General features: G+C 41.1%; 1 protein-coding gene across 1 annotated transcript in view; it reads left to right on the top strand.

The window, feature by feature from the left end:
* Positions 1-26,663, top strand: part of mfsd3 (major facilitator superfamily domain containing 3) — a 57,926-nt gene that overhangs the window by 5,428 nt on the left and 25,835 nt on the right. Inside the window, exon 3 of the mRNA XM_007899371.2 lies at positions 12,743-12,890. Within this exon, the coding sequence (XP_007897562.1) occupies positions 12,743-12,890 (148 nt within the window). The remainder of the gene's footprint in view (positions 1-12,742; positions 12,891-26,663) is intronic.

The following is a 26,663-nucleotide window of genomic DNA, read 5'->3' as shown; positions in this document are numbered from 1 at the left end:
AGAACCATTAGAATTTACAACACAGAAGGTGGCCATTCGGCCTATCGTCTCTGTGCTGACTGTTTTAATAGCAATCCCTTCATTCCCATTTACAGATAAAGAAATCAACTAATATGAAAGTAACCCAATACACTTTACCAAATTCAACAGGAATACCTACCAAAAGGCCTCTGTAATCTAATATATTTCTTGTTCAACTTCAGGCATCCGGAAAGGCAGCCTCTTCCGTTATCAAAACGAGTAAGGTTATTTATTTATCTAATGATAAAGCCGGATTCAAAATTCATGTGCGGAATTTTTCTGTTTTCAGAGAATTCATAGTTTTCTCTCTGGAATATGATGTGTCAGCCTGGCTTAGTAGGTAGCACTCCCACCTCGGAGTCAAAAGGTTGTAGGCCCAAGTCCCAGGTCAGGACTTGAAAATAGTATAGTCTAAGCTGACACTCCAATACAGTAATAATAATAATAATCCTTGCATTTGATATAGCGCTTTTCACATCTTCTAGACTCCCAAAGCGCTTCACAGAATATACTATAACGTGAATTGACTGTATATTTGTGGACGAACGCGGCAGCCAATTGCGCACAGCAGTGTCCCACAAACAGTCGTGGATTGAAAATGACCAATTTATTATTGTTTTTTGTTTTGGAGGGATTATTATTAGGCTCTGTGTGGAGTAAGGAAACTTGCCCAAGGTTTCGCCCTGCCTGGAATTGAACTCAGGTCTCTCACTTGCAAAGCGAGTGCTCTAACCACTGAGCTACAGGACTCCACGTGCTGGAGGAATTGATCCATTTTTTGATGAGATGTTAAACCGAGATCCTGTCTGCCTGTTCCGGTAGATGTTAACGATCCAATGGTACTATTTGAAAAGGGGAGTTTCTCCTTGTGTCCTGGCCAACCATCTCCCCAAATAAAATTGGTTATTCATTACATGGCTATTGTGGGAAGTTGCTGTGTGCAAATTGACTGCCACATTCATCCACAAAACACTAAGTCATTTGCCTTTGCAGTATATCATGTAAAGTGCTTTGAGAAGCACACCCCCTCCCAAGGTGTCATATCTGATGTAATGATTATTTTATTCGATGTATTTATCCTCTCTCCAGAAAAATAATGTATAGAGACAATATTCCACTTCAGACAATGTAGTTTTTGTAGGTCTCTCTCTTAATGCCCATGAACAACTGAATAGTCGTTTCACCACTCTATAAGTTATAATAATCAGTGTTATTGTTAAGCTTGTTATGTTTATTAATGTTGGACATTTTAGGCTGTAGTAATTTTACTGTGTTGGCACTTGTTCCCCCATTTTCCCCAAGTGAGAAGGAGTAATATTAACAATCCTTATCAACGTCTTTCACGTCGAGAAGACATCTGAATGAACTTCACAGGATGTGCAAATTTGTCAGCCAATTTGCATACAGCAATGTCCCACAATCAACCACAACGTCCTGTGGCGCAGTGGTTAGCACTCTCGCCTCGCAAGCGAGAGGACCAGAGTTTGATTACCGGGCGGGGCAAAACATTAACTTACTCCACACGCCTCTGTTTACCAAGCAGGAAGTAAGAACTTGGTTATAATCCTTGCATTTGATATAGCGCTTTTCACGTCGGGAGGACGTCCCAAAGCGCTTCACAGAACACACTGTAAAGTGAATTAACTGTATATTTGTGGGCGAACGCGGCAGCCAATTGCGCGCAGCAATGTCCCACAAACAGTCGTAGATTGAAAATGACCAATTTATTATTGTTTTGGGTTTTGGAGGGATTATTATTAGGTGTGTGGAGTAAGGAAACTTCCCCAAGGTTTCGCCCTGCCTGGAATTGAACTCGGGTCTCTCACTTGCAAAGCGAGTGCTCTAACCACTGAGCTACAGTGAGCTGGTTGTTAGTTGATTGGTGGATTGCTTCCTGGGGGTAATCCCTCAAAAAAATTGATCACTCAATCCATGACTGTTTGTGAGACACTGCTGTGCACAATTGATTGCCACGGTTTGTCCACAAAATACAGAGTCAATCCACTTTTCACGATCTATTCTGTGAAGTGTTTTGAGACAGCTCAACAACATGATAAGGTGACATATCAAATGCAAGGATTAATATTATTGTTATTATAAGTGAATGACCAATTTTTATTGGGGAGATTGTTGGCCAGGACACCAAGGGAAACAGCCTTTCCTTTTTAAATAGAGCCATGGGATCTTTAACATCCACCTGAACAGGTAAACGTAACCTTAGTTTGAGTCTCATCTGAAGATTGGCACCTCCAACAATACATTGGAGTGTCGGTCTAGATTATAATGGAAGAATATAAAACCAAAGCAGAATAATGTAATAATAATAATAATAATCCTTGCATTTGATATAGCGCTTTTCACGTCGGGAGGACGTCCCAAAGCGCTTCACAGAATATACTGTAAAGTGAATTGACTGTATATTTGTGGGCGAACGCGGCAGCCAATTGCGCACAGCAATGTCCCACAAACAGTCGTAGATTGAAAATGACCAATTTATTATTGTTTTGGGTTTTTGGAGGGATTATTATTAGGCTCTGTGTGGAGTAAGGAAACTTGCCCAAGGTTTCGCCCTGCCTGGAATTGAACCCAGGTGTCTTGCTTGCAAAGCAAGTGCTCTAACCACTGAGCTACAGGACTCCACATGTACACAGTCCATTTAAAATATTTTATTTAAGGGGAGGGTTACAAAACATGAAAAAGCACCCAGTGGAGAGAGAGATTTAAGGTACTTATTTCTGACCCAGACTAAATCAATAGCCAGCGTAAAATATTATTGATGTACCACAGTTAAAATAACAACATGTGACAAAACTTCAATTAAAGGTCATGTAATCCAATTTTACTGTCTGGTGAGTCATTTTTTATTTATGCTGTTAGTTCTGAGCCTGGCAAATGTTGTGAGATTAGATATTGTCTGAGTAATGGTATCATTTCAAATATTAATGTAAACATTATTACAGTACTGTGCAGATTTAATTTTCAGCCATAAAATACATAAATAAAAAAATAAATGGGACGTCCTCCTGACGTGAAAGGCGCTTTATAAATGGAATCTTGTTGTTGTTGTTGTTGTTAATGAACCCGATTATCACCCAAAAGAAATGAATCAAATTTTTCTTTATCAGAACACAAATGTGAAAACTGAGCACATTTTATTCCTTTTAATATTCAGTCAAACAGATTGGCAAATGTGTAGTAAATCAACTCTAAGAGATGTCCTTTACTTATGTTAATAATAATAATCCTTGCATTTGATATAGCACCTTTTCACGTTGTTGAGACGTCTCAAAGCATTTCATAGGATATACTGTAAAGTGGAGTGTATTTTGTGGGCAAAACAACATTCTGCACAGCAGTGCCCCACAAACATTCATGAACTGAGTGACCAATTTTTTTTTAAGGGATTATTGCTCCCTTAAAGCGAGCTGCTAACTGACTGACAACTGGGTTCCGACTTACTGCAAGGTAAAATCTGAAAATGACAGGTTTAAATATAAAATGATTTGATTTGATAAAAGGTAAACCTTGTGGTGTCAGCCTTGCTCAGTTGGTAGCACTCTCACTTTTGTGTCATAAGGCTGTGGTCCAACTTCAGGTCTTTGAATTCACAAGTCAAGGCTGACACTAATGCACTCTGGGGGTGCTGCATTGTTGGATCAGATGATATATTAAACTGAGGTCCTCTTTGCCTATTCAGGTGGATATTAAAGAGATCATTGCACTGTTCGAAAGAAGGATGTTTTTCCCGTGTTTTCCCCGAAATTAGCAAAGGGAGGAATTTTTTTTACACAGAGTTGTTGGGTTGTGGAATGTCCTGCCAAGAGTGGTGGGGTTGAGGCAAAATTCATATAAGCTTTCAATGGGGAGCTAGATAGATAGTCAACGAGCAGCAATTCACAGGGGTTAAGATGAAAAGGCAGGTAGATGGGACTGAGTTGAATGGTCTTTCAAAGAGCCAGCATTTACAAAGTGGCCAAATAACCTCCGTGCTGTAAGTTTCTGTGGTTTTGTGGTACAAACAGCCTGTGTGCTCTTCGGAAACTCTTAATTTCAGTTATATGGACAATTTTAGAAAATTTCAGGCCTCAGTTAAACAATAAAAAAGTTAGTATGTTGGGGTAGAAACAATTCACCTGCTGTCCAAGGGTAAACAGGAACTTAATGTACATCTCAAGAGGCCAGCTGGTGCTTGAAAAAATCTGAATCTGGGAAATTATCCCAGTGTTCAAGAAGTTCTCAGAATGGAGCCAGTTTGGTTTCCAATTGTAACTCAGTGGTCATCCAAACCATACACACATTCATTATAATCTCATGTAATGGATCTGCACTGATATCTGCTCAAGGTAAACTACCATGTAGCCAGCGCCTTGGGACGTCCTCCCGATGTGAAAGGCGCTATGCAAATGTAATTTTGTTGTTATTGTAGACAAATCTATGAACAGACATCAAATTTTCATTATGTGAGATTGCACTGAATGGTGTATGACATTACTGCATTTACTGATTGATTAACCATGACTTTGATAGCTAATATCAATCAGCATTGGGCTTGTGGTCTTCAAAATGAAACTTTTGGGCAATTGACTGAAAAATAAGCTAATACTACACAAGTTTAATGTTTCTGTTACATTCAGGTGTCAGCCTCGCTCGGTAGTATTCTCACCACTGAGTGAGAAGGTTGTGGGATCAGCGCCTTGCCACGTCCTCCTGACATGAAAGGCGCTATACAAATATATTTTGTTGTTGTTGTTGTTCAAGCCCTACTTTGGGACTTTGACTTTGGGACCTGACCAACAATCCTCCAGATAAATTGACTTCACTTTATGGCTGTTTGTGGGGCAATATAGCTGTCTATGTGCAAATTGTCTGTTGTGTTTGACTAGAAATATGCAATCAATGCACTCTACAGTAAAGTCTGTTATCCTGTTCTATCTTCCTAATAAGGGGTCTCCTTGGAGCTGAACTGGCAGTAATGTCGGAATTGAGTCAACCCTCTATGATGGTCTCGGTAGTTGGGTTTCTGAGTCAGGTGGGTCCCCAGTATTGCAGGGCATTGCCGATGACAGGCCAGCCAGCCTGGCCTATCGGTAGAACTTGAAGGGGCAGACCAGTCACTGGGAGCAGGGATTCTTCACACTCAGCTCCTGTTAACTCTGCATGCCAAAGCCCTAACGGGTAATGTGATCTGAGCTGGACAAATAGTTGGAAAGGTTGCCAGACAGTACTTTCAATGGCAACCTATGCAGTTTTGGATGGTTAAACTCCAGAAAGATCCCAACACGCCCTCTGGGGTCCACAGGCCTCAGCTTTTATCAGTCAGCCTATATTTAATACTCTAGAATAAGCAGGAAGCATTCCTCCAGAGACAGAGTGTGCATTCCATTCCAATACACAGGAGTTTCCATGTGTAGGTAGGGTGGATGGAACTCTGGTTTGGATAATCTTAAGCACGATGATGGTTTTCCACCTGTCAGATACCTGGCTGACCAAAAGACATCATGTGAAGTGCTTTGAGATGTTTTGACTACACAATAAAATACGATATCAAATGCAAGGATTACTATTATTCATTTCTTACCAGTATGTGGTGTGGGATCAAAAGTGGGAAATGTTTAACAAGAAAAGTCTGAAACCAGAGATAATTCTAAACCAGTAAATTTGTTTACACCTCGGTAAACACCGAGGATAACATTAAAAAAATGCAATGAGATATAGATAGGCTAGGTGAGTGGGCAAATAGGTGGCAGATGAAGTATAATGTAGGGAAGTGTGAGGTCATCCACAGTAGAGCAGATTATCTTTTAGAAGGGGAGAGACTAGATAGTGTTAGCGTTCAGAGGGACTTGGGTATCCTTGTACACCAGTCACAAAAAGCTAGTTTGCGGTACAGCAAGCAATTAGGAAAGCTAACGGTATGTTGGCATTTGTTACAAAAGGGTTAGAATATAAGAGTAGGTAAGTCTTGCTGCAACTGTATATGGCCCTGGTGAGACCACACCTAGAGTATTGTGTGCAGTTTTGGTCTCCTTATTTAAGAAAGGATGTACTCGCCTTGGAGGGGGTACAACGTAGGTTCACTAGGTTGGTACCAGGGATGAGGTGGATGAGTTATGAGGATAGGTTGAGCAATTTAGGCCTATATTCTCTAGAATATAGAAGAATGAGAGGTGATCTTATAGAAACCTATAAGATTATTAAGGGGCACGACAGAATAGATAGTGGGAGACTTTTTCCCCTGGTTGGAGAAACTATAACCAGGGGTCACAGTCTTAAAATTAGGGGTAAGCCCTTTCGCATTGAATTGAGGAAAAACTTCTTCATTCAGAGGGTAGTGAATTTATGGAATTCTCTACCCCAAAGGGCTGTAGATGCTCAGTCCTTGAACATATTCAAGACTGAGATTGATAGATTTCTTGTGGATTAAGGGATATGGGGATAAGGCGGGTAGGTGGAGTTAGAATAGATCAGCCATGATCTTATTGAAGGGCGGGGCAGGCTCAAGGGGCCAAATGGCCTACTCCTGCTCCTAATTCTTATATTCTTATGTTCAGGATGTACCATTGCGGTGGAAGTTAGCCACGGTTGTTCTTGTCACTGTGATTTGTCGCGACCACCCAGACACTTATCTTTTATGCAAGCCCTCAAACACATCCTTCTTACAATTGAGTAAGTCGTAACGATAAACTCTGGAGTGGATTGTTTGGCAGTACTCCTGATATAAATACAGTCAGCCTCTATAAGGGTTTCCCGTTTCACACACAAAATATACAGTCAATTCACTTTACAGTATGTTCTGTTAAACGCTTTGAGATGTCTCGATGACGTGATAAGGCACTATATCAAATGCAAGGATTATTATTATTATAAGGAAACTATCTATGATCTACACAAACATTTTATGTTTATATGGTGCTTTTCATGTAAAATGAACATCTCAAAGCACTTGACCTGTACAGTGCGTTGCAGCAAGGATCATGAATAGGAATGTTTTAAATGGTTTGGCTATTTGAGTTGAAGTCAGAAGCTGTATTGTTACATGTCTTGAAATGAACTTGTAATGTGCTAGATATGTATATACATGCAAACTTGTCTTTGACCTATCTGGAGTACTGTGTTCTGATTTTTAAAACAGTTATAATATTATAATTGTTGAATTTAAAGTGATGCATTATCACACAAAAAAATCTCAAAGCGCTTAACAGAATTTACTATAAAGTGTAGTAATAATAATAATAATCCTTGTATTTGATAACGCTTTTTCATATCTTCGAGGACATCTCAAAGCACATCACAGAATATACTAAAGTGAATTGATTGAGGACCAAATTATTATTCTCATTATTTTAAAAAAATTTTTTGAAGAGATTATTACCCATGGAAAAACAATCTGCCAATCAACTAACAAACGGGTTCCATTTACTGCTAAATAAACAGAGGCGTGTGGAATAAGGAAACTTGCCCAATGTTTCATCCTGCCTGGAAATCGAACCCAGGACCTCTCGCTTGCGAGGTGAGTGCTCTAACCACTAAACTACAGGACTCCACGGTAGGCATAGTAGGCGAATTACTGTCACATGATGGTAAATAACTCAATTTCAGCAGAAATTTTTTTAACTCGAAAATTTGGTGTATATTTAATTACATTTTTACTTTGATTATAACATCTGGATAGGAAAAATCATTAAAAGGGAATTAGGTAGATGTCTGAAGAGCAAGAATATTAAAGGGTGTGGGGAGCGAGCAGGGGAGTGGGATTAAATTAGATAGCTCATGTTGGATAAAAATACCAGCACAGATTTGATGGACTGAATGTCTTATTTGTCGTCTGAAGCATTCTATGATTCCAGATAGAAAGAACAAGTGGATTTCTTGTTATCTACCCTTCCGTAAATGTCTTTTGAGTGTCTTTAAACATCAGCATTTGTTACAACATACATATGTCTAGAAGACGTGAAAAGCTCTAGGAATATTGCAAGGATTATTATTATTATTGCAACTGCTTTGAGATGGAGATTGCGTTATGCCATATTGTGCTGTAACACAATCAAACTCCTCCGATTGGGACTGCAAAACGGTCATTTTAAACCCTGAGATTAGATTGCAGCCTGTAACTCCAAATTTGAAAAATCATTTTATAATGTGTCACAGTCAGTTTGTTTTTATATAGTGGATAGGTTAGGCAACTTTACAGAAGAAATTATTTCATACAATATATAAAGTGAGTGGGATCAGATTTTGTACTTAAAATGGCCTCAGTGCACCAACAACATATAGCTGTGAAATTAAAGTTTCACACTTAATTAACATCAAAGTGCCATGATGCTGGTGGCTGTTGTATGGTGTAAAATATTGGGGAGTGGGAGAACAGTATATGCTTTGTGACCTGAATTTTCCAGTGTATTGCACCATGCAACTGGAAGAACTACAAAATAACTTCAGGAGAATGATTCCGATTGAATAATCGAGACTGGTCAGTTCTGACATTTAGAAAGGAATTGAGTAAGCATGAGTAAGAATGAGTAAAACTACAGCATATGGGCAAATAACAGGGATTGAGTTTAGAGCATTTCATTAGGACTTCTGAATATAACATTGTGCTCCTTCGAAGACACGTTAAACCGAGGTCCCTAAGATCCCTGGCATTATTCGGAAAGAGAAGAGAATTTCTCCTGGTGTCCTGGCTAACATGTCGGTGTTTGTGGAACAATGCTGTGTGAACTTGTGCTGCCAAGTTTGACCACAGACACTTTATTTCACAGTAAATCCTGTGAAGTGCTTTGAGATGTCCTTCTGACTTGATAAGGCACTATACCAAATGGAAGGATTATTAATAGTCCTCGCAATTTGGATATAGCGCTTTATAATGTCATTGAGATGTCCTTATTATTATTTTATTATTGCGCTCAGATCTGGTTGTTAGTAGAGTAGTTCAAATCTGAGCAGATCCCTCTAATAAATTTATTTATTTTTACACTGGTTGCCACAGCTTTCTAATAAAGCGATTTTCCTGATATTATAATAATTTTTGCATTTGATATAGTGCCTTATCATGTAGCTAAGACCCCACAAAATGCTTCACATGATTTACTGTAAAGTGGCACTGTATTGTTTTGTGAACAAAATTATTCTTGTGTCGAATTGGGAATTACAATGACAACAAATTGCATTTATACAGTGCCTTTCACATTGAAAGGACATCCCAAGGCACTGGACAGTTGAAGATTAGCTCCATACTGGGACTTTGAGTTCACAGTCTAGATTGACATTCCAATGTCCAGAGAGTACTGCATTGTTGGAGGTACCTTTCTTCAGATGAGATGTTAAACTGAATTCTACCTATTCAGGTAGATCCTGTGGCACTTTTCAAATAGAGAAGGGATTTTGTCCAATGTCCTGGCCAACAATCCCCCAGATAAAATTGGAGGAAAACTTATTTGGCTGTTGTGGGTCACTGCTTTAATAATCCTTGCATTTGATATGGCGCCTCATATTGTAAAAACATTTCAAAGTGCTTCACACGATGTACTGTGAAGTGGTTTGACTGTCTTTTGTGGGTGAAATGTAGCAGCCAGTTGCGCATAGCAGCGTCTCACCAAAACCAATGGAGTGAGTGACCAATTTTATTTGAGGGATTTGTTGGCCAGGACATTGGGAGAAACCCGATTCTCTTTTCGAATAGTGCCATGGGATATTTATTGTTCAACTGAACAGGCAGATGGGACCTTGGTTTAATGTCTCATCTAAATGATGGCACCTCTGACAATGCAATACATCCCACAGTGTAATTGTGCTGATCAGCACACTGCCTGCACTCATTGGGCACTCCTGCTTCCTTCACAATCCGGAGCACAATTATGCATGACCAGCGCATGCTGAAGCACTCCGAGATACCATCCCACGTGAAGCTTACTTTGTAAAATTATTATCGTTGTTGAATCTTAAGTGCACAATCTTGAGTAGTATCCTCAAAGTGCAGTGGCACTGTTATCCTTTTCGAGGCGCAACATTTCTCATGGAGTGTCGCTTAGACTATGCGATTCTAAGTCACAATGTGGAGCTTGAACCCACAACCTTCTGACTCAGTGGAAAGAGTGATACCACTGGGCCAGGCTGACACAGTTTGCGCTTTGCGTAAATTGTTTGCCTTGTTAGGTTACAAACTACAGAGTTACTACGCTTTACAGTAAATCCCATGAAGAGCTTTGAGGTAACCGTTTGACATGAAAAGCACTGTATCAACTGCAAGGATGTTTTTTTACGCGACGGCCTTAGTAATATGCTTAAATTGTGCTGATCAGTTACACTGCCTGCACTCATTGGGCACTCCTGCTTCCTTCACAATCCGGAGCACAATTATGCATGACCAGCGCATGCTGAAGCACTCCGAGATACCATCCCACGTGAAGCTTACTTTGTAAAATTATTATCGTTGTTGAATCTTAAGGAGCGAGTGCACAATCTGAGTAGTATCCTCAAAGTGCAGTGGCACTATTATTCTTTTCGAGGCTCAACATTTCTCATGGTCTTAGCCTAAGACCTTTGCTTTAAAATTGCAGGCAAGGTTTGGAAATTTCTTAAATTGAATGTTAATTGGAAGCTGCTTTAAGACCTGTATAAAACTAGCTTAGAAATTCAGGTTCAATTTAACAATTTTTCAAAATTCTCGTAAGCTTAACTTTTATGAGAAGGTCCTAAGTTTAAAACTGTGAGAACTTTTTGTGTCTCTAATGTTGTAGATTCTGTGGTATTGTGTTAACTGGAACGAGTGGATGGGTGTAAAGGGCAGAACCCCCAGAACACACTTTTGCTTCAGACTACTATACTGGTTAGATGCCTTCGTTAAGCTTGATAACGTATGGTAGGTCTACACTTGAATTTTAGTGCTACCTTTGCCCTGAAAGTGATGTGAACAGGATACTGGACATTAAATACTAACAGGCTCATCAAAGAGTAAGTAAAATTTGGAAGAACTCATCAGGCCTACATTTCACTGTTTGTCCACTAGGTGAAGCTGGTATGACGTGGGAAACTAAACCTCTGTCTTCCTTGTTGCATTTGAGAAATTTAGGGAGGTGTGACTGTCTAATCTACTTCTGAGAATAATGTGTAACAGTAACATTTCCAGATACTGATTATAGTAAATCTAAGTTGAGTGAAGTAATTTTCCATCATTAGACAATAATAAGAGTAAGGTACCAGAAGGGGATTACTGTGCGGGGATTACTTTTTCTTTGTGTCTGTAGCACAGTTAATGTACTATAACACAGTACCATATTACAAGTCCCAATTGCAGCTTCAGTGCACCAATGGGACCTGAATTTTAGCAGTAATCCCAAAATCCACAATTACCACAGCATCAGACGGATTACTAAAAATAGTCTCCAACCACGGTAATCTGTCTGGATTACTGCATTTGTGAAATTGCCAGCATTTAAAGACATTTTATAGAGAGTGATTTTTAAAAAAAAAATTATCCTGAATACAGTTCTGATCTATCCGGCAAATGATACTTTGCGATATGTTTGCAACCACACATGTATTTGGGAGCAGTCTGAGCAAAGCAGTTATTTGTGATATAAATATCACAACCTAAAATACTGCCAGTGGATCTCAAATAAAGCAGGCAATTTGATTGAGGCAAGTCTCAATTTAGGAATCCAGCTGTTTAGTATGTCTATTTCTCCTGTATTATATATTTGCAAAAGTATTAATTCCCCCATTAGCAAATAAAACCTTTTAATTTGCTCCAAAATGCTCCAGTAACCAAAATTAATTACGTACAGGTTTTGTTGAACACGACATTTAAATCTTGATGGTAGGCACAAACGTGTAAATTAAAGAATCTTAAGGACGTGCTGCAAAAATTGTGCATATCTTCCAGTTCCACAGACACAGCCGGGATAAAATTAAATCTCAATGGCAATAAATCTGAAATCTTAATGCTTTGATGATGGGAGAAATTGCATAATTATTTTTAAATTTCAGAATTTTAGGCAGTTTTATTTTTATTTTGGAAATGCCTCCTATTTTGGCTTAATTATTTTGTATATCAGCTGTGATGCAGCTTCTATCATCGTCGTGTTTCAGTGCTAGAGAATAGCATTTGAAATGATATTTCTTAACCCTTGCACTGATTCTGAATTCAATGCAATGGTTCTCACATGTGGCGATAGTTATATTTTGCTGACTGACTTGTTAATTTAATGGAAACACTGGTATGATTTTTTAAAAAATGGGTTACTGGTCACTCGTAATTTGATAATAATAATAATAATAATCCTTGCATTTGATATAGCGCTTTTTGATGCACTCTTGGTTTAACTTAAACATTGCAAAGTTAATTGTGAAATGAAAAACAATTATAAAACTGACTGATCACAATTCATAATTCAAAGTTTGGTTTACCTGAGTTTCAACACACAAGAGTACATTGGGTGCTACAGTTACTGAGCCGATAGAGAGTGCGGCTGAGATGGAGATGAAAATAGAAGGAAGAGTGCCAGACTTTGGGAGTGTGGGTTTTTGATGGACCGGCATCAATGGTGGGAGTGGGGGACATGCAACAAGCCTGAGTTTACCGCCAAAAAACTCTTTAACTGGCACCTAAATTCTGTGTTATGGATTTGTGTGTTCTGAAAGCGCTCTGAGACACTGCCTCGTGTGAAGGGTGCTATATAAATGCAAGTTGTTGTTTTATGTTGATTTATTTTTATGTTTCCAGGAGAACAATGTGCTGTAAACATGTTTCCGCTGTTTTTACTGGATAATGGCATCTCGGCTGCACAACTGGGATTCTGGAATGGAATGCTTGGAATGGCTTTCTCTATTTTTGGATCGTGCCTTTGTGGTGCATTAATGGCTAAATATAAGTAAGTTCATAAAATTATTAATTTCATTCACATACTAGATATGGAGTATATAAATCACCTTCATAATTACATTTGGTGTCGGACGTATTCCAGCTAACTAGTTATCAGCTGCACTAAGATTGTGTTTGGAAACATTGTGGTGAAATTTACATTGATCACATCAAAAGGGTGAAGTTAGAGAAGCCAGGTCTTTGGACTTTCAGCTTACGGATCATGGCTTTCAGCTGCAAGGTATTGGGATATCAGATCTTTGAGCTGTTTGCTGCTTTCCGCAAACTGCCAGCCAAAGATTGCAGTCTACAAACTGAAAGTTCGCCATTGTGGACTTGGCTTTTCTAACAACGCTGTTGAGCAGCCTCGGGGAGGGTTCACCTGCAGCCCTTTTAATATCGTAAATATGACATAGCCTGCAGTATTTCAACCCTTTGTTATCAATTTGAAAATCTCTTCCTTCCCGTTCCTTGACAACATTGGATAATTCGGCAATTCTGTTTGAATATTGAACACTAATTAATATGGCTTTTGGACAGTTTTGTGAATACAGGCTGGTCCTGTTATAACAGAGTAGTTGAGATCTATAGAATTAGACTCCACATTATAACAGATTCAAGAAATACTGGCCACCTGTCTGGCCTCCGGATTGTCAGGTCATCACTTCCAGTCAGTCAGCTTCCAGTGCGTAGTCAGCAGTCCGCACTGGATGTGCACCACATTTCTGCAACCTTGAGTCCACACTGGAGTCACATTTTAGTGGCTTTGCGTTCTAGAGAGACGCCTTACAACTATTAAGTTGTCCTGTGTGAAGTGGGCTATATAAATGCAAGTTGTTGTTGTTGGATTGCAATTTAGATTCCATTATGGGTCACTTTGATGTTTTTAATATGGACGAGATTGATTTGCTAGCAGAAAGAATTGAAAATGAAACATTTTGTATTTCCCTTCCTTTGTGTTTAAGAGAAGTGTAAGTGACCTTTTCTTGTTCTCTGCCTGAAATTAAACTTGATGTGACTGACTCGCAATCCTCTTTCTAATCCTGTCCCTGGGCTCTCTTGATGCTTTAGCCAAGAACAGGAACTCTGTTCTGCTATGCTGGATGATAGTGGGCACGAACCTCCACACTGTGTCACGTCCTCTATCATAAATGGTAACATTTACTTTATAGTCATTTCACATATTTTTTTAATAACATTAAATTGTCAAAGAAGTGCAGCCCTTGCCTACACCAGCCTGCCAGCCCGATTGGCAGTGTATCAGTGCTGGAGTTGTTGTTGCACGTCCCCACATGCTGCTTGCACTTTGTACAGAGGACAGCTCAGCTCTCACGAGCTGGAATGTTTACTGTGAAGAAAGGATGCACTGTATTCCTGGACCTCAAACAAACAAATCCCTTTGGATTCATGTGAAATAGAAAATACTTTTCGGCTAAAAGGCAAATCACCATTTAGAAATGTTTCTTCTTAATTTGGGACATATTGTTGCAGTTATGGCATTGAACTGGTGCTTGCTTTTTTTTACACAGCATTGTGTAAGAGCAGAGGTGGTGGGAACTAATCAGACTCTAAAATAAACAAAGGTCTGGTATCATTGACTATTTGAGGATATGCCATGTAAAAGACATATTTTAAATGTTTTTTTAAAAAAAACCTGATCCTAAATGTGCCAAATGTGAGCCTTGCTGATTTTTTTTTAATATTTACGAAAGCTAATTTTAAACAATTCAAGGTTGGATTGCCCCTTTAAATATGTAGTTCATGAGCTGATGTACATTTCTACCTAGTTTGCTTTTAAAATGTAATAATAATAATCCTGCATTTGATATAGCTCCTTATCAAGTCATTGAGACGTCTCAAAGCATTTCACAGAATATACTGTAAAGTGGATCGACTGTGTATTTTGTGGGTGAAATGTGACAGCTAATTGCGCACAGCAGTGTCCCACAAACAGTCACAGATTGAATGACTAAATTAGGTCTACAGAAAATACAGAAAAATTCTACACTTTACGTAATGAGCTTTGTGACATCCTTTTGACGTGAAAGGTGTTATATCAAATGCAAGGATTTTTCAGGAGAGCTGCACAGTTTTATAATTCTAAAATACTGGGTAATGCACTGGGTGAGGAAAAGTTACTTTAACCTCTGGCACCTCAGCTCCATTTCAACCCAAAATGCTAGTAACAAAGTTTCTCTGACTTAATGACAGTAAGAGTCTGAAGTGAAATTCATTTGGAAAGGCTTAGTATAGTCCATTATGTGTGTGAGTTTTGCAGCATAAAACTGGCTTTAATGGCCCTAAATATGCATTCTGCCTCAAAGTAAGTAAGTGAGTTGGTGTAGGAAATCAAAATGTCACACTGGTGCAGCAGGGGATGCATAATTAAGTTTGTACGAACGAACAATTGATGAAACAGAGTGAAAGGCACATCATATCCAACCAGTACTTTAATCGATGTTGACACTGCATGCAAATAGTAGAAGAGTGCTTGATTTTTATCTTGATGAGAATATTTACACCAAAAAAACTGCATAAATGCAAAGCTCATAAACTCATCATGTTCAAGAGAGAAACTAATAATAAGTTAACCCATCCTGGACACATTTGATTTGCATCAGTTGCAAGATTGCAAGAGTTGGAAACTAAATGGTTAACTCATGAATGAATTGTTGAAAGTTATAAGGTGAAAGACACTTGCACCTACAACTGCAGTATTAATTCTGTGCAGTTGTTCTGAGTGTACTATGAAGCATATGACCATTATACTATTAATTAATCAGTTACTCTGGACCCTGGGGAAATGCATCACATGCATCAGAATGTCACTCTTCAAGGGAAGACAATTTAAGTAGAGTATGTGAAGGTTAACCTAGTAGTCGCTTTTTAGAGAGAGAAAAAAACAATTGGGGAGCGTGTAACAGCAGGGTGCTAAGATTAGTTTTTCTTTCAGTGATATAAGCTAAATGGTTTTCATTGTTTTCATGCATTGTGTTTCAAAATAAATGGATTTCTGAGGTTAGGCAATAAATCTAAGCCATTATACGATTAAAAAAAAGTAGGTCAGGCCTAACAAATTTATTGGAATTCTTTGTGGATGTAACCGAATTGGTGGAGAGTGGTAATATGGGGCATGTTATGTCTCTTGGCTTTCATAAGGCATTTGATAAAGTGCCACGGAAAAGACGCGTTTCTAACGCAAAAGATCATGGCATAAAGAGAGCAATAAATTGGAAAGTAAATTGGCTGAATAATAGGAAACAAAGGGTGATGATAATCAATATACTTTCAGATTTGCTAGCTTGTGAAGGGCAAGTTTAGAATGGACACCAGGAAGTATTTCTTTGCACAGAGATTAACAACATCTACATTGGGTGACTGAGAAGGGGACACCACTATTTAAGATACAGCTTGAAACTGAAATGGGAAGATGGTGAAGTTGGTACTTTGGAAGAATGAGATCAAATGTTTTGATCTTGTGAAACGCAAAGCTTATTATTTTTCTAATAATGATAATTGCTAATATTTACCATTGGATGTTCAACATCCATTTGAACAAGCAGGCTTGGTTTAATGTCTCATTCGAAGGATGGCACCTCTGACAATGCAGCATTGGATTGAAATGTCAACTCATAGTCCTGACATGAAGTTCAACCCTGCAATCTCCTGACTCAAACATGAAAGTGCAATGAATTGAGCCCAGGCTAACACCGATATATTTTAAATCAACAAATGGTTGTTCTGGTTATTTAGATTGCAGGATGCTTGTTATACTTTGTTTCCTTATTCAAATTGTTATGGCACTTGAGAATAAAATGAGAGGGCTGGAATCAAATCCACACACCATGATTTCAGTACTGATCTAATCTGATTTGGGGATCATTGTTTAGGATGACATTTAAATCCAACCTCATTGTCTTTTGTTAACATATTATTACAACAACAACAACAAGATTCCATTTATTGAGCGCCTTTCACGTCGGGAGGACGTCCCAAGGTGCTGTTCAGTTGGGTCGGGACCAGAGCAGGGGGGAAATGGTCAGGGTGAGGGGAGGGAAGGGAGGGAGCGAGGAGGGGGTAGAGAGTCGAGAGGGGAGCTGAAGGCACGGTCAAAGAGAAAGGTCTTAAGACCGGCCTTGAAGGAGGAAAGGGAGGAAGCAAGGCGAAGGCACTGGGGGATAGAGTTCCAGAGCGTCGGGGCTGAGAGGCTGAAGGCCCGGCCACCGATGGTAGGGCGGTTGGGGCGGGGGATGTGGAGCAGACCGGAGCCAGAGGAACGGAGGGTATGGGCAGGTAGGTAGGGGGATAGTAGGTCGGAGAGGTAGGAGGGAGCAAGGCCGTGAATGGCCTTGTAGGTGAGGATGAGGATCTTGAATTACATTTGTAAAGCCCTTTTCACGTTGGGAGGACGTCCCGAGGAACTCTGGCCTTGGCATTTAACACTGTCCTATAATCTTGTGTGATCTTTCAACGATCATTGTACTCCCAAAATAACATCCAGGTTCCTACATGCCAGTTGAGTCTGACTTAAGACCAGGGAATTCTTGGTTTGGAGGTACACTTGGCCTTTCACCCTTTCAAGGTGGATAAAATGTAATAATATTTTCCTTTGAGGGGGAGATAGAGAGGGTACCCCTGAAGAGACTTTGCTTTGAAAAGACATGCTTATCAAAACTGGCTCTGCAGTAACTTGAGGCAGGCTTGTCCAAAACATTGCATGTGAAAGCTGGTCCCGGCTGGATAAATACCTGGCTCCTATGGACAAGGAAGTTAAAGCAAAGCCATTCCAGGAGAAATATTCATTGTAGAATGGAGCCAAATAACAGATAATTGGCACTCAGTGGACAATTGCATCAAAAGTGGTCGCATGATGGCTGATGTGAGAAGTGAAAAATGCCACTGGTCAGGACTGAGGCATTTTGTTGGAGTCGAATGGGGGAAACTTTCCTTTGTGTTTAATTATTCTATTTGTCTTGGGAGTGCTTCATGCAGACCAACAGCGTTATATTCACAACAAAATGTACAAGCCGTGACATAGGTAGGAGGCAGTATTCAAAGTACAATAAGTAATGTGTGAAGCAAGGTGATGTACACTGCCATACCAAGTTCTTTACTGAGGCGAATATTCTGTTTTCTTTGGTTGGAAACCTGAGCTACTCAGTAAAAGCATCTGAATTTTATGTCATAAATGGAAAATGTTAAGACTACCTGTAACTGTCCCTTTCTCTCCACCTGTTGGGTTGAATAGCTGTGTTTGAATGGCAATCATTAGCAGTACATTAAAGCCAGTGCTTTAAAGTGTGAGATTCTCTCATGCTGCCTACAAGCTAACGACTGTCACCACTTTGAGAAAATTGGATGACCAGGGAGAAAGGTGTTACTGATGCCTGCTAGGAGCTGTCAAACGATTTGGATATACTGAACAATCCAAAAATCTGAATCTACTGACTGGCGTTAAAAGGGTGGTATAAAATAAATAATAATAATCCTTGCATTTGATATAGCGCTTTTCACGTCAGGAGGACGTCCCAAAGCGCTTCACAGAACACACTGTAAAGTGAATTGACTGTATATTTGTGGGCGAACGCGGCAGCCAATTGCGCACAGCAGTGTCCCACAAACAGTCGTAGATTGAAAATGACCAATTTATTATTGTTTTTTGTTTTGGAGGGATTATTATTAGGCGTGTGGAGTAAGGAAACTTGCCCAAGGTTTTGCCCTGCCTGGAATTGGCAGGGCAAAACTCAGGTCTCTCGCTTGCAAAGCGAGTGCTCTAACCTCTGAGCTACAGGACTCCACAAAGGTGTGGATACTTTGTGCTAATGGTTTTGTCAGGCTTTTCCCAGTTTAAATGAATGACATTTTTATTGACCTTTACTGATTGAAGTTTAAAAGGAGGAAGGCAGTATGTTTCAAGAGCATTGTAGAATTTTACACTGCTGACTCTGGTTGAGTGACACTATGTTATGTTTAACATTAAGTTTTCTGGGAGTATTTTGGGCATCAGCCTGGCTCAGGAGCATAGAGCCCAGCAGTGTGAGGAGGGAACTGAGTGAGGTGGTACAGAGTGAGAATTCTGTTAAAGAATTTGGTGAGAGTAGGAATTCGGTGCAGCGGGCAAAAGAGGTGAAAATTATAAAATATCTAATAGTTATATTAAAATAATATAAAATATGGCAGGGCAGCTGAAACCAGTTGCATGCACAATGTGCGACATGTGGGAACTCCAGGATGCTTTGTGTGCTCTGGACAAACGTGTGTAGGAAGTACCTCTGGCTGCTCGAGCTTGAGCTCAGGGTTTCTGATCTCGAGGAGAGGCTGATGTGACCACATAGCATACGGGAGGCTGGATCATGGATCGAACGTTTCAAGAAGTGGTCACTCCACAGCCACAGAGGGTTTAGAAGGAGAGTGAGTGGGTGACCACCCGGCATGAGGGGACGAGAAGTGCCAAAATCTCCTGAGAATGTAGCACTCACAAACCGGTTCTCTGTACTGAATACCGGTGATGCCACTTCTGAGGAGGGGAGTTAAAAGCAAATGGATGCACAGGGGGACACAGGGTAGAGTGTCAATGCAATTATCATTGGGGACACAATAGTGAAAAGCGTTTCTGCAACCAAAGATGTGACTCTCGCATGGTATGTTGCCTCCCTGGTACCAGGGTTGAAGACATCATGGAACAGGTGCAAAACATTCTGCAAGTAGAAGGGGAACATCCAGAAGTTGTGGTCCATGTTGGACTCTATGATGTAGGGAAAAGAAGGGCTGAGATCCTGTAGTGAGAGTATCAGAAGCTAGGGAAAAAGCTAAAGAGTAGGAGTTCAAAGGTGGTGATCTTTGGATTACCCCCAGTGCCTCGTGCAAGTGACTACCAAAACAGCAGGATCAAACACATGAATGCATGGCTGGAGAAATGGTGCAGAAAGGAGGGCTTCAGGTTCTGGGTCACTGGGACTAGTTCTGGGGCAGTGGGACCTATAAAAGGTGGATGGTTACACCTGAACAGGGCTGGGACCAACGGCCTCACAGGGAGGTTAACTAGTGCTCTGAGGAAGGGCTTAAACTAATTTTGAGGGGGGAAGGGAATTAGGATGTAGCATTAGAGAGGACAAACAAGTTACATACTGGGAAAGATGAATAGCAATGTAATAAGGAGCAGTCCAGAGAAAGGAGAGATTAGACGGGTTAGAAATGCAGAGCAGACTCAGTTGGTCTTGGAATGCATGTGTGTAAATGTGACAAATAAGATTGGTGAGCTGCAGGCTCAAGTTGCCGCATGGGGTTACGATATAGTGGCAATAACAGAGACCTGACTCAAACAGGGGCAGGAATGGGAGCTGAATATTCTTGGCTACAATGTATTCAGGAGGGATAGGGAAGAAAAAAAGGTGGTGGGGTGGCAATATTAAAAGCCACGGTTAGAGTTCTGGAAAGGGTCGAAAAACAGAATCTATTTGGCTAGAGTTAAGGAGCAGAAAAGGAGCTGTTAACTCTCTTAGATGTATACTATAGACCTCCAAATAGTGGGAAGGAGATAGACGAGCAAATCTGCAAGCAGATTTCAGAAAGATGCAAAACCAGTAGAGTAATGATAATGGGAGACTTCAATTATCTAACACAGACTGGCATAATAACAGTGTAAATGGCAAGGAGGGGGAGGATTCCTGAAATGTGTGCAGGATAACTTTCTGGATCAATATGTTTCCAACCCAATGAGGAAGGAAGCAGTGCTGGATCTAGTTCTGGGGAATGAAGTGGAGCAGGTTTCAATAGAAGAGCATCTGGACAACAGTGATCACATCACAAGGTTTAGAGTACTTATGGAAAGGGACAAGGAAGAATCAAAGGTGAAGATACTCAACTGGAAGAGGGCTAATTTTAGTGAGTTAAAAATGGACCTAGCCAAGGTGGACTGGAAAGAAAGATTGGCAGGTAAAACAGCTAACAATCAATGGAAAGCCTTCAAGGAGGAAATAGTTTGGGGACAGAACAAATACATTCCCACAAAGGGGAAAGGTAGGCCATCCATGAGTGAATAAGAAAATTGGGATTAAAATAAAACAGAAAAAGGAAGCTTATGATAAATGTCAGATCCAAAATACAGAAGATAATCAAATAGAATATAGAAAGAACAGAGGAGAACTGAAAAGGAAAATAAGAGGGGCAAAGAGATTGTATGAGAAAAGATTAGCGGGTAACATAAAAGGGAAACCTAAGGTAGGATGGATCCAATTAGGGACTAAAGAGGAAATCTTCTTGTGGAGGCAGAGGATGTGGCTGATGTACTGAATGAGTACTTTGCATCTGTTTTCACAAAAGAAGAGAGTGCAGCCAATGCCATAGTATCGGTGGAGAGGTTAGAGAAATTGGATAAGATAACAATAAACTGAGAGGATGTACTAAAAAGGTTGATCGTGCTCAAGGAAGATAAGTCACTAGTCCGGACGGGATGCATCCTAGGTTACTGAGGAAAGTAAGGGTGGAAATAACGGAGGCTCTGGCCAAAATCTTTCAATCCTTCTTGGACACCGGGGTGGTGCCAGAGGATTGGAGAATTGCAAATGTTACTCCCCTATACAAAAAGGGGCAGAAGGAGTTCAGTCAGCCTGACATCAGTAGTGGGGAAACTTCTAGAGAATAAAATCTGGGACAAAATAAATTTTCACTTTGAAAAATATGGGTTAATAAAGGACAGACAACATGGGTTTGTTAAAGGCAAATCATATCTAACAAACCTGATAGAGATTTTTGATGAAGTAACGGAGAGGGTGGATGAAGGTAGTGCAGTTGATGTAGTTTATATGGATTTTCAAAAGGCGTTTGATAAAGTGCCACATAAGAGATTTGTAAGCAAAATAGAAACCCACAGTATTAAAGGGACAGTGGCAGCATGGATACAGAACTGGCTGGGAGACAGAAAGCAGAGAGTAGTGGTGAACGGTTGTTTTTCTGACTGGAGGGTAGTGTGCAGTGGTGTCCACCAGGGGTTGGTTTTGGGACCACTGATGTTTTTGATCTATATACATGACCTGGACTTGGGTATAGGGAGTACAGTTTCCAAGTTTGCACATGATACTAAGCTAGGAAAGGTAGTAAACAGTGAGGAGGATAGTAGTAAACTGCAAGAGGACATAGACAGACTGGTAAAATGGGCAGACACGTGGCAGATGAAGTTTAATGTAGAGAAATGCAAAGTGATGCATTTTGGGAGGAAGGATGAGGAGAGGCAATATAAGCTGATGGTACAATCTTAAAGGGGGTGAAGGAACAGAGAGACCGGGGGGTTCATATAAGTAAATCTTTGAAGGTGGCACAACAGGTAGATAAAGTAGTGGGATACTAGGTCTTATGAATAGGGGCATAGAATACAAAAGTCAGGAAGTTATAAAACACTGGTTAGGCCTCAGCGAGAGTACTGTGTTCAGTTCTGGGCACCACACTTTAGGAAGGATATCAAGGCATTGGAGAGGGTTCAAAGGAGATTTAACAGGATGATACCAGGTATGAGGGCCTTCAGTTATCAGGAGAGGCTAGGGAAGCTAGGATTATTCTCTTTGGAGCATAGAAGGTTAAGAGGAGACTTAACAGAAGTTTTCAAAATTATGAGGGGATTCGATAGGGTGAACAAGGAGAAACTGTTTCCACTGGTGGGTGGGTCGGTAACCCAAGGACACTGATTTAAAATAGTTGTTAAAAGAAACAGAGGAGGTGAGGAAAAATTTTTTCATGCAGCGAGTTGTTTGGATCTGGAATGCGTTGCCTGAAAGGGTGGTGGAAGCCGATTCGATAACAACTTTTAAGTTTGCAGGGCTATGGGGAGAGAGTGGGGGAGTGGGATTGATTTGGATGCTCTTTTCAAAAAGCCGCCACAGACACGATAGGCTGAATAGCCTCCTTCTGTGCTGTATAATTCTATGATTCTATGAGTTGGTAACTCTCTCCTCTGAGTCAAGTGGTTGTAGGTTGAAGCCTCTTGTCAGAACTTTGATCTGAATGTCTAGGCTGACACTCAGTGCTCGGGGAGACATTTATTTTTGGAGTTGCTGTCCTTCAGATGAAATGTTAAACCAAATTCCTGTCTGTCTGTTCAGGTGGACTTTAAAATCTTATGGCACTAATTCCCTCCTGGAATCCTGGCCAACAATCCTTCAGATAAAGTTGATCATTCACTTCATGGTTGTTTGTAAGACATTTTTCTGCACAAATTGGCTGCTGGATTTGTCCACAAATGCTCTATAACAAATCCTGTGAAGCACTTTGAGTAATCCCGACGATTGCTTTTGGTCAGCCGGGTGACTGAAACATGATGAAACCCATCACTGCTTAAGAGTATCCAAACTAAAGCGAAAGTTCCATGCATCCCACTTACACGTGGAAATTCCTGTGTATTGGGATAGAATGAGCACTCACTGCTTGGAATTGAGACAATGTGAAAAAGCACTATATTAAATGCAAGGATTATTATTATTTACCTTAACTTTCTATTCTATGTAAGTGTGACTCACTGCTGATCAGTAAGTTTATAAACTGTGAGGTGTGAGCATAGAATGAGACTTTCCACAGCATCACGTTCTATAAATCACTGAACAACAGAGAATAATGTTTGCTCACTAAAGCTAGTAAATTTATGTTGTCAATGAATTATAATCACAGTATCCAACATTTAATTTCTTTAAAATAATCATTTTGCTTACATTTAATCAGATTTTGGGATTTCATGCAAGTGAAGGCATAAGACAACACTAAGGGTTGTGTGTTTGTGCATAACCCCAGACTCCTCTTTTCTACCATAAGCCAAATCCTCCGTCCTCCCTCCCATGCTTCTGCCATCCTCTCCTCCAACATCAAATGTGAGGAGATTATTATTTCCTCGAGTTCTAAAATCGAGGGGATCCGCTCTACCACCTCTAGCCCCACTTCTGGCACCCTGTCTCCACCTCCCGCTCCCCTTCCAGCACCCCATCCCTCCCTCTACTTTTGACCCTGTCTTCCCCTCTTCGCTCACCTTCATCATTTCCCATATGAAACCCACCACCTGCTCATTTGACCCCATCGCTAACCCTCTCCTCACCTCCCAGCTCCACCTCCTTGCCCCCTACTAACAGACCTTGTTAACCTCTTCCTGTCACTGTACCCATCCCTCGAAAGACAGCCGTCATCACCCCTACCCTCAAAAAACCTTCCCTTGACCCATCTCTGGTCTCCCAACTAACGCCCCATTGCAAACGTTCCTTTTCTATCAAAGGTCACGGAACGAGTTGTCGCTCTTTCCTCTCCCAGCATTTCCTCCATGATCCCCTCCAATCTGGGTTTCATGCTGCTCAGAGCGCAGAGTCAGCCCTGGTCAAAGTAACAAACGACATTCTGTTCAACAAAATTATATTTATTGATCGCCTTTCGGGTCGGGAGGACGACCCAAAGCGCTGAACAGTCAGGTATCGGGACCTGAGCATGGGGGAGGGGTGGTGTAGGGGTGAGGGAAGGCAGAGAGGTGGGAGGGAGACCAAAGGCACGGTTGAAGAGAAGGGTCTTGAGTCTGGCCTTGAAGGAGGCAAGGGAGGAAGCGAGGCGAAGGGACTGTGGGATGGAGTTCCAGGGCGTGGGAGCAGAGAGGCTGAAAGCCCGGCCACCGATGGTAGGACGGGTCAGGCAGGAGACATGGATTAGACCGGAGCCCGCTGAATGGAGGGAGCGGGCAGATTGGTAGGGAGTCAGCAGGTCAGAGAGGTAGGAGGGAGCAAGGCCATGGATGACCTTGAAAGTGAGGACGAGGATCTTGACCTCGATCCTCTGGGAGATGGGGAGCCAGTGGAGTCGGGTGAGGGTGGGAGTGATGGGGTCACGGAGCCTGATGCGCAAGAGTAGATGAGCTGCAGAGTAACCTGTAACCAGGGCTCTCTCTGTCTCCTCGTCATCTCGACCACTTGTCCGCTTTCGATACTCTTGACCACTCTTCTTCTCCACCGCCTCTTCTCTCACCTCCACCTCAATGGTTCGGTTCTTGCCTGATTCTAATCCTACCTTTCCCACCATCTGCACTTCATGACCACCAACGGCTTCTCCTCTAGCCCCTGCATTGTCAAGTGTGGCATTCCTCAGTGTTCTGTCCTCGGTCCCCTCCTCTTCAATCTATACATGCTACCATTCAGCGATGTCATCCACAGGCATGGGATCAATTTCCACATGTATATGGATGACGCCCAACTCTATCTTGCTGCCTCCACCCTTGACTCCAGGACCGTTGATGTCCTGGCTAATTGTTTATCTGTCATCAAGTCCTGGAAGAGAGCCAACTTCCTCCAGCTCATTGTTGGCAAGACAGAGGGCCTCCTTCTTGGCTCCCGGGAGCACCTCTTCACCTCAGCCACTGACACTATCACCATGAATGGCTGTACTCTTCACCTCACTGAGCCAATCCGAAACCTCATTGTCCTTTTCAACCCTCAGCTATCCTTTAAACCCCACATTCGTGCCGTGATCCGTTCCGCCTTTCCACACCTCTGCAACATTGCTTGCCTCCACCACTGCCTCTCACTGCAGAACCACGAGACCCTGATTCATGCTTTCATTAAGTCCGGGCTTGACTATGTCAACTACCTGTTCACTGGACTTCCCAACTCTTCCCTCCACAAGCTGCAGATTATTCAGAACTCTGCAGCTCGTGTCCTCTCCCGAACCAGGCTCCGGGAAACTATCAACCCGTTCTTGCCCGGCTCCACTGGCTCCCCATACCTCAGAGAATCGAGTACAAAACCCTCATTCTTACCTTTAAGGCCCTCCATGGTTTTGCTCCCCCCCCCCCCCACCTCTCCGACCTCATAACCCCATATCAGCCTGTCACCTCCCTCCGCTTGGTGGACACCTTCTTCAGATTGGTGGTCGGGCATTCAGCATCTCTGCCCCCACACTCTGGAACTCTATTCTGCAATCCCTCTACCTCATCTCCTCTATTGCCTCCCTCCGTTTCCGTCTGAAGACCTTTCTCTTCGACCGTGTCTTCGACAGTGTTCAGTAGTGAACGTGCAGTAGTTATTATATGCCTTGAGTGCTGATGAAGGTATTTGTATAGCAGGTGTCGTAATAGCAGTGTTTTGCTACGGGTTGTATTTCGAGTACTGACCATAGTTTACTTGTGGATGTATTTAATGTACATTATCCTATATGTATTACTGTGGAATGTCAAAAGATACAGGTTTTTAAATCTAGATGGTAAATGTGATCAATTAGGTAAATATATTTTACACTTCAGCTTTAGTCATTTAATTGATGGAACATCCTGTAATATAACTAGATTTACATTATCAATGGAGAATAGTTTCAGACTATATCAGCTTCACACCAGCTTTCACGTAACTGACTGGGTACAAAGCACATTTTTCAGAACTTTTAAGTTTCAATGGATGGAGTCTGAACTCCCTTCAATTCCAGAAAAAACAATCAGTTCTCCCACTGGCTCTTCACTTTGAGCTCACGAACTAGACTGATGCTCCAGTGCAGTGCTGGAAGAGTGCTGCATTGTCGGAGGTGTTGTCTTTCAGACGAGACATTAAACCATCTTTTAGATGAGTTATTAAATTGTCTGCCTGTTCAGGTGTATGTTAAAGATTCCATGGCACTATTCGAAGAAAGCAGGGAGCTTCCCCTCATGTCCTGGCCAGCAATCGTCCCAGATAAAATTAGTCATTCACTTTTTGGCTAAATTTGTAGGACATTGATGTGCACAAATTGGTTGCAAAGTTTGCTTACAAAATGCATAGTCAAATCTCTTTACGGTAAACCC

This window comes from Callorhinchus milii, unplaced genomic scaffold (genome assembly GCF_018977255.1).
Source record: "Callorhinchus milii isolate IMCB2004 unplaced genomic scaffold, IMCB_Cmil_1.0 Scaffold1, whole genome shotgun sequence".
NCBI lineage: Eukaryota > Metazoa > Chordata > Chondrichthyes > Chimaeriformes > Callorhinchidae > Callorhinchus > Callorhinchus milii.
This window is presented reverse-complemented; position numbering and strand designations above follow the sequence as displayed.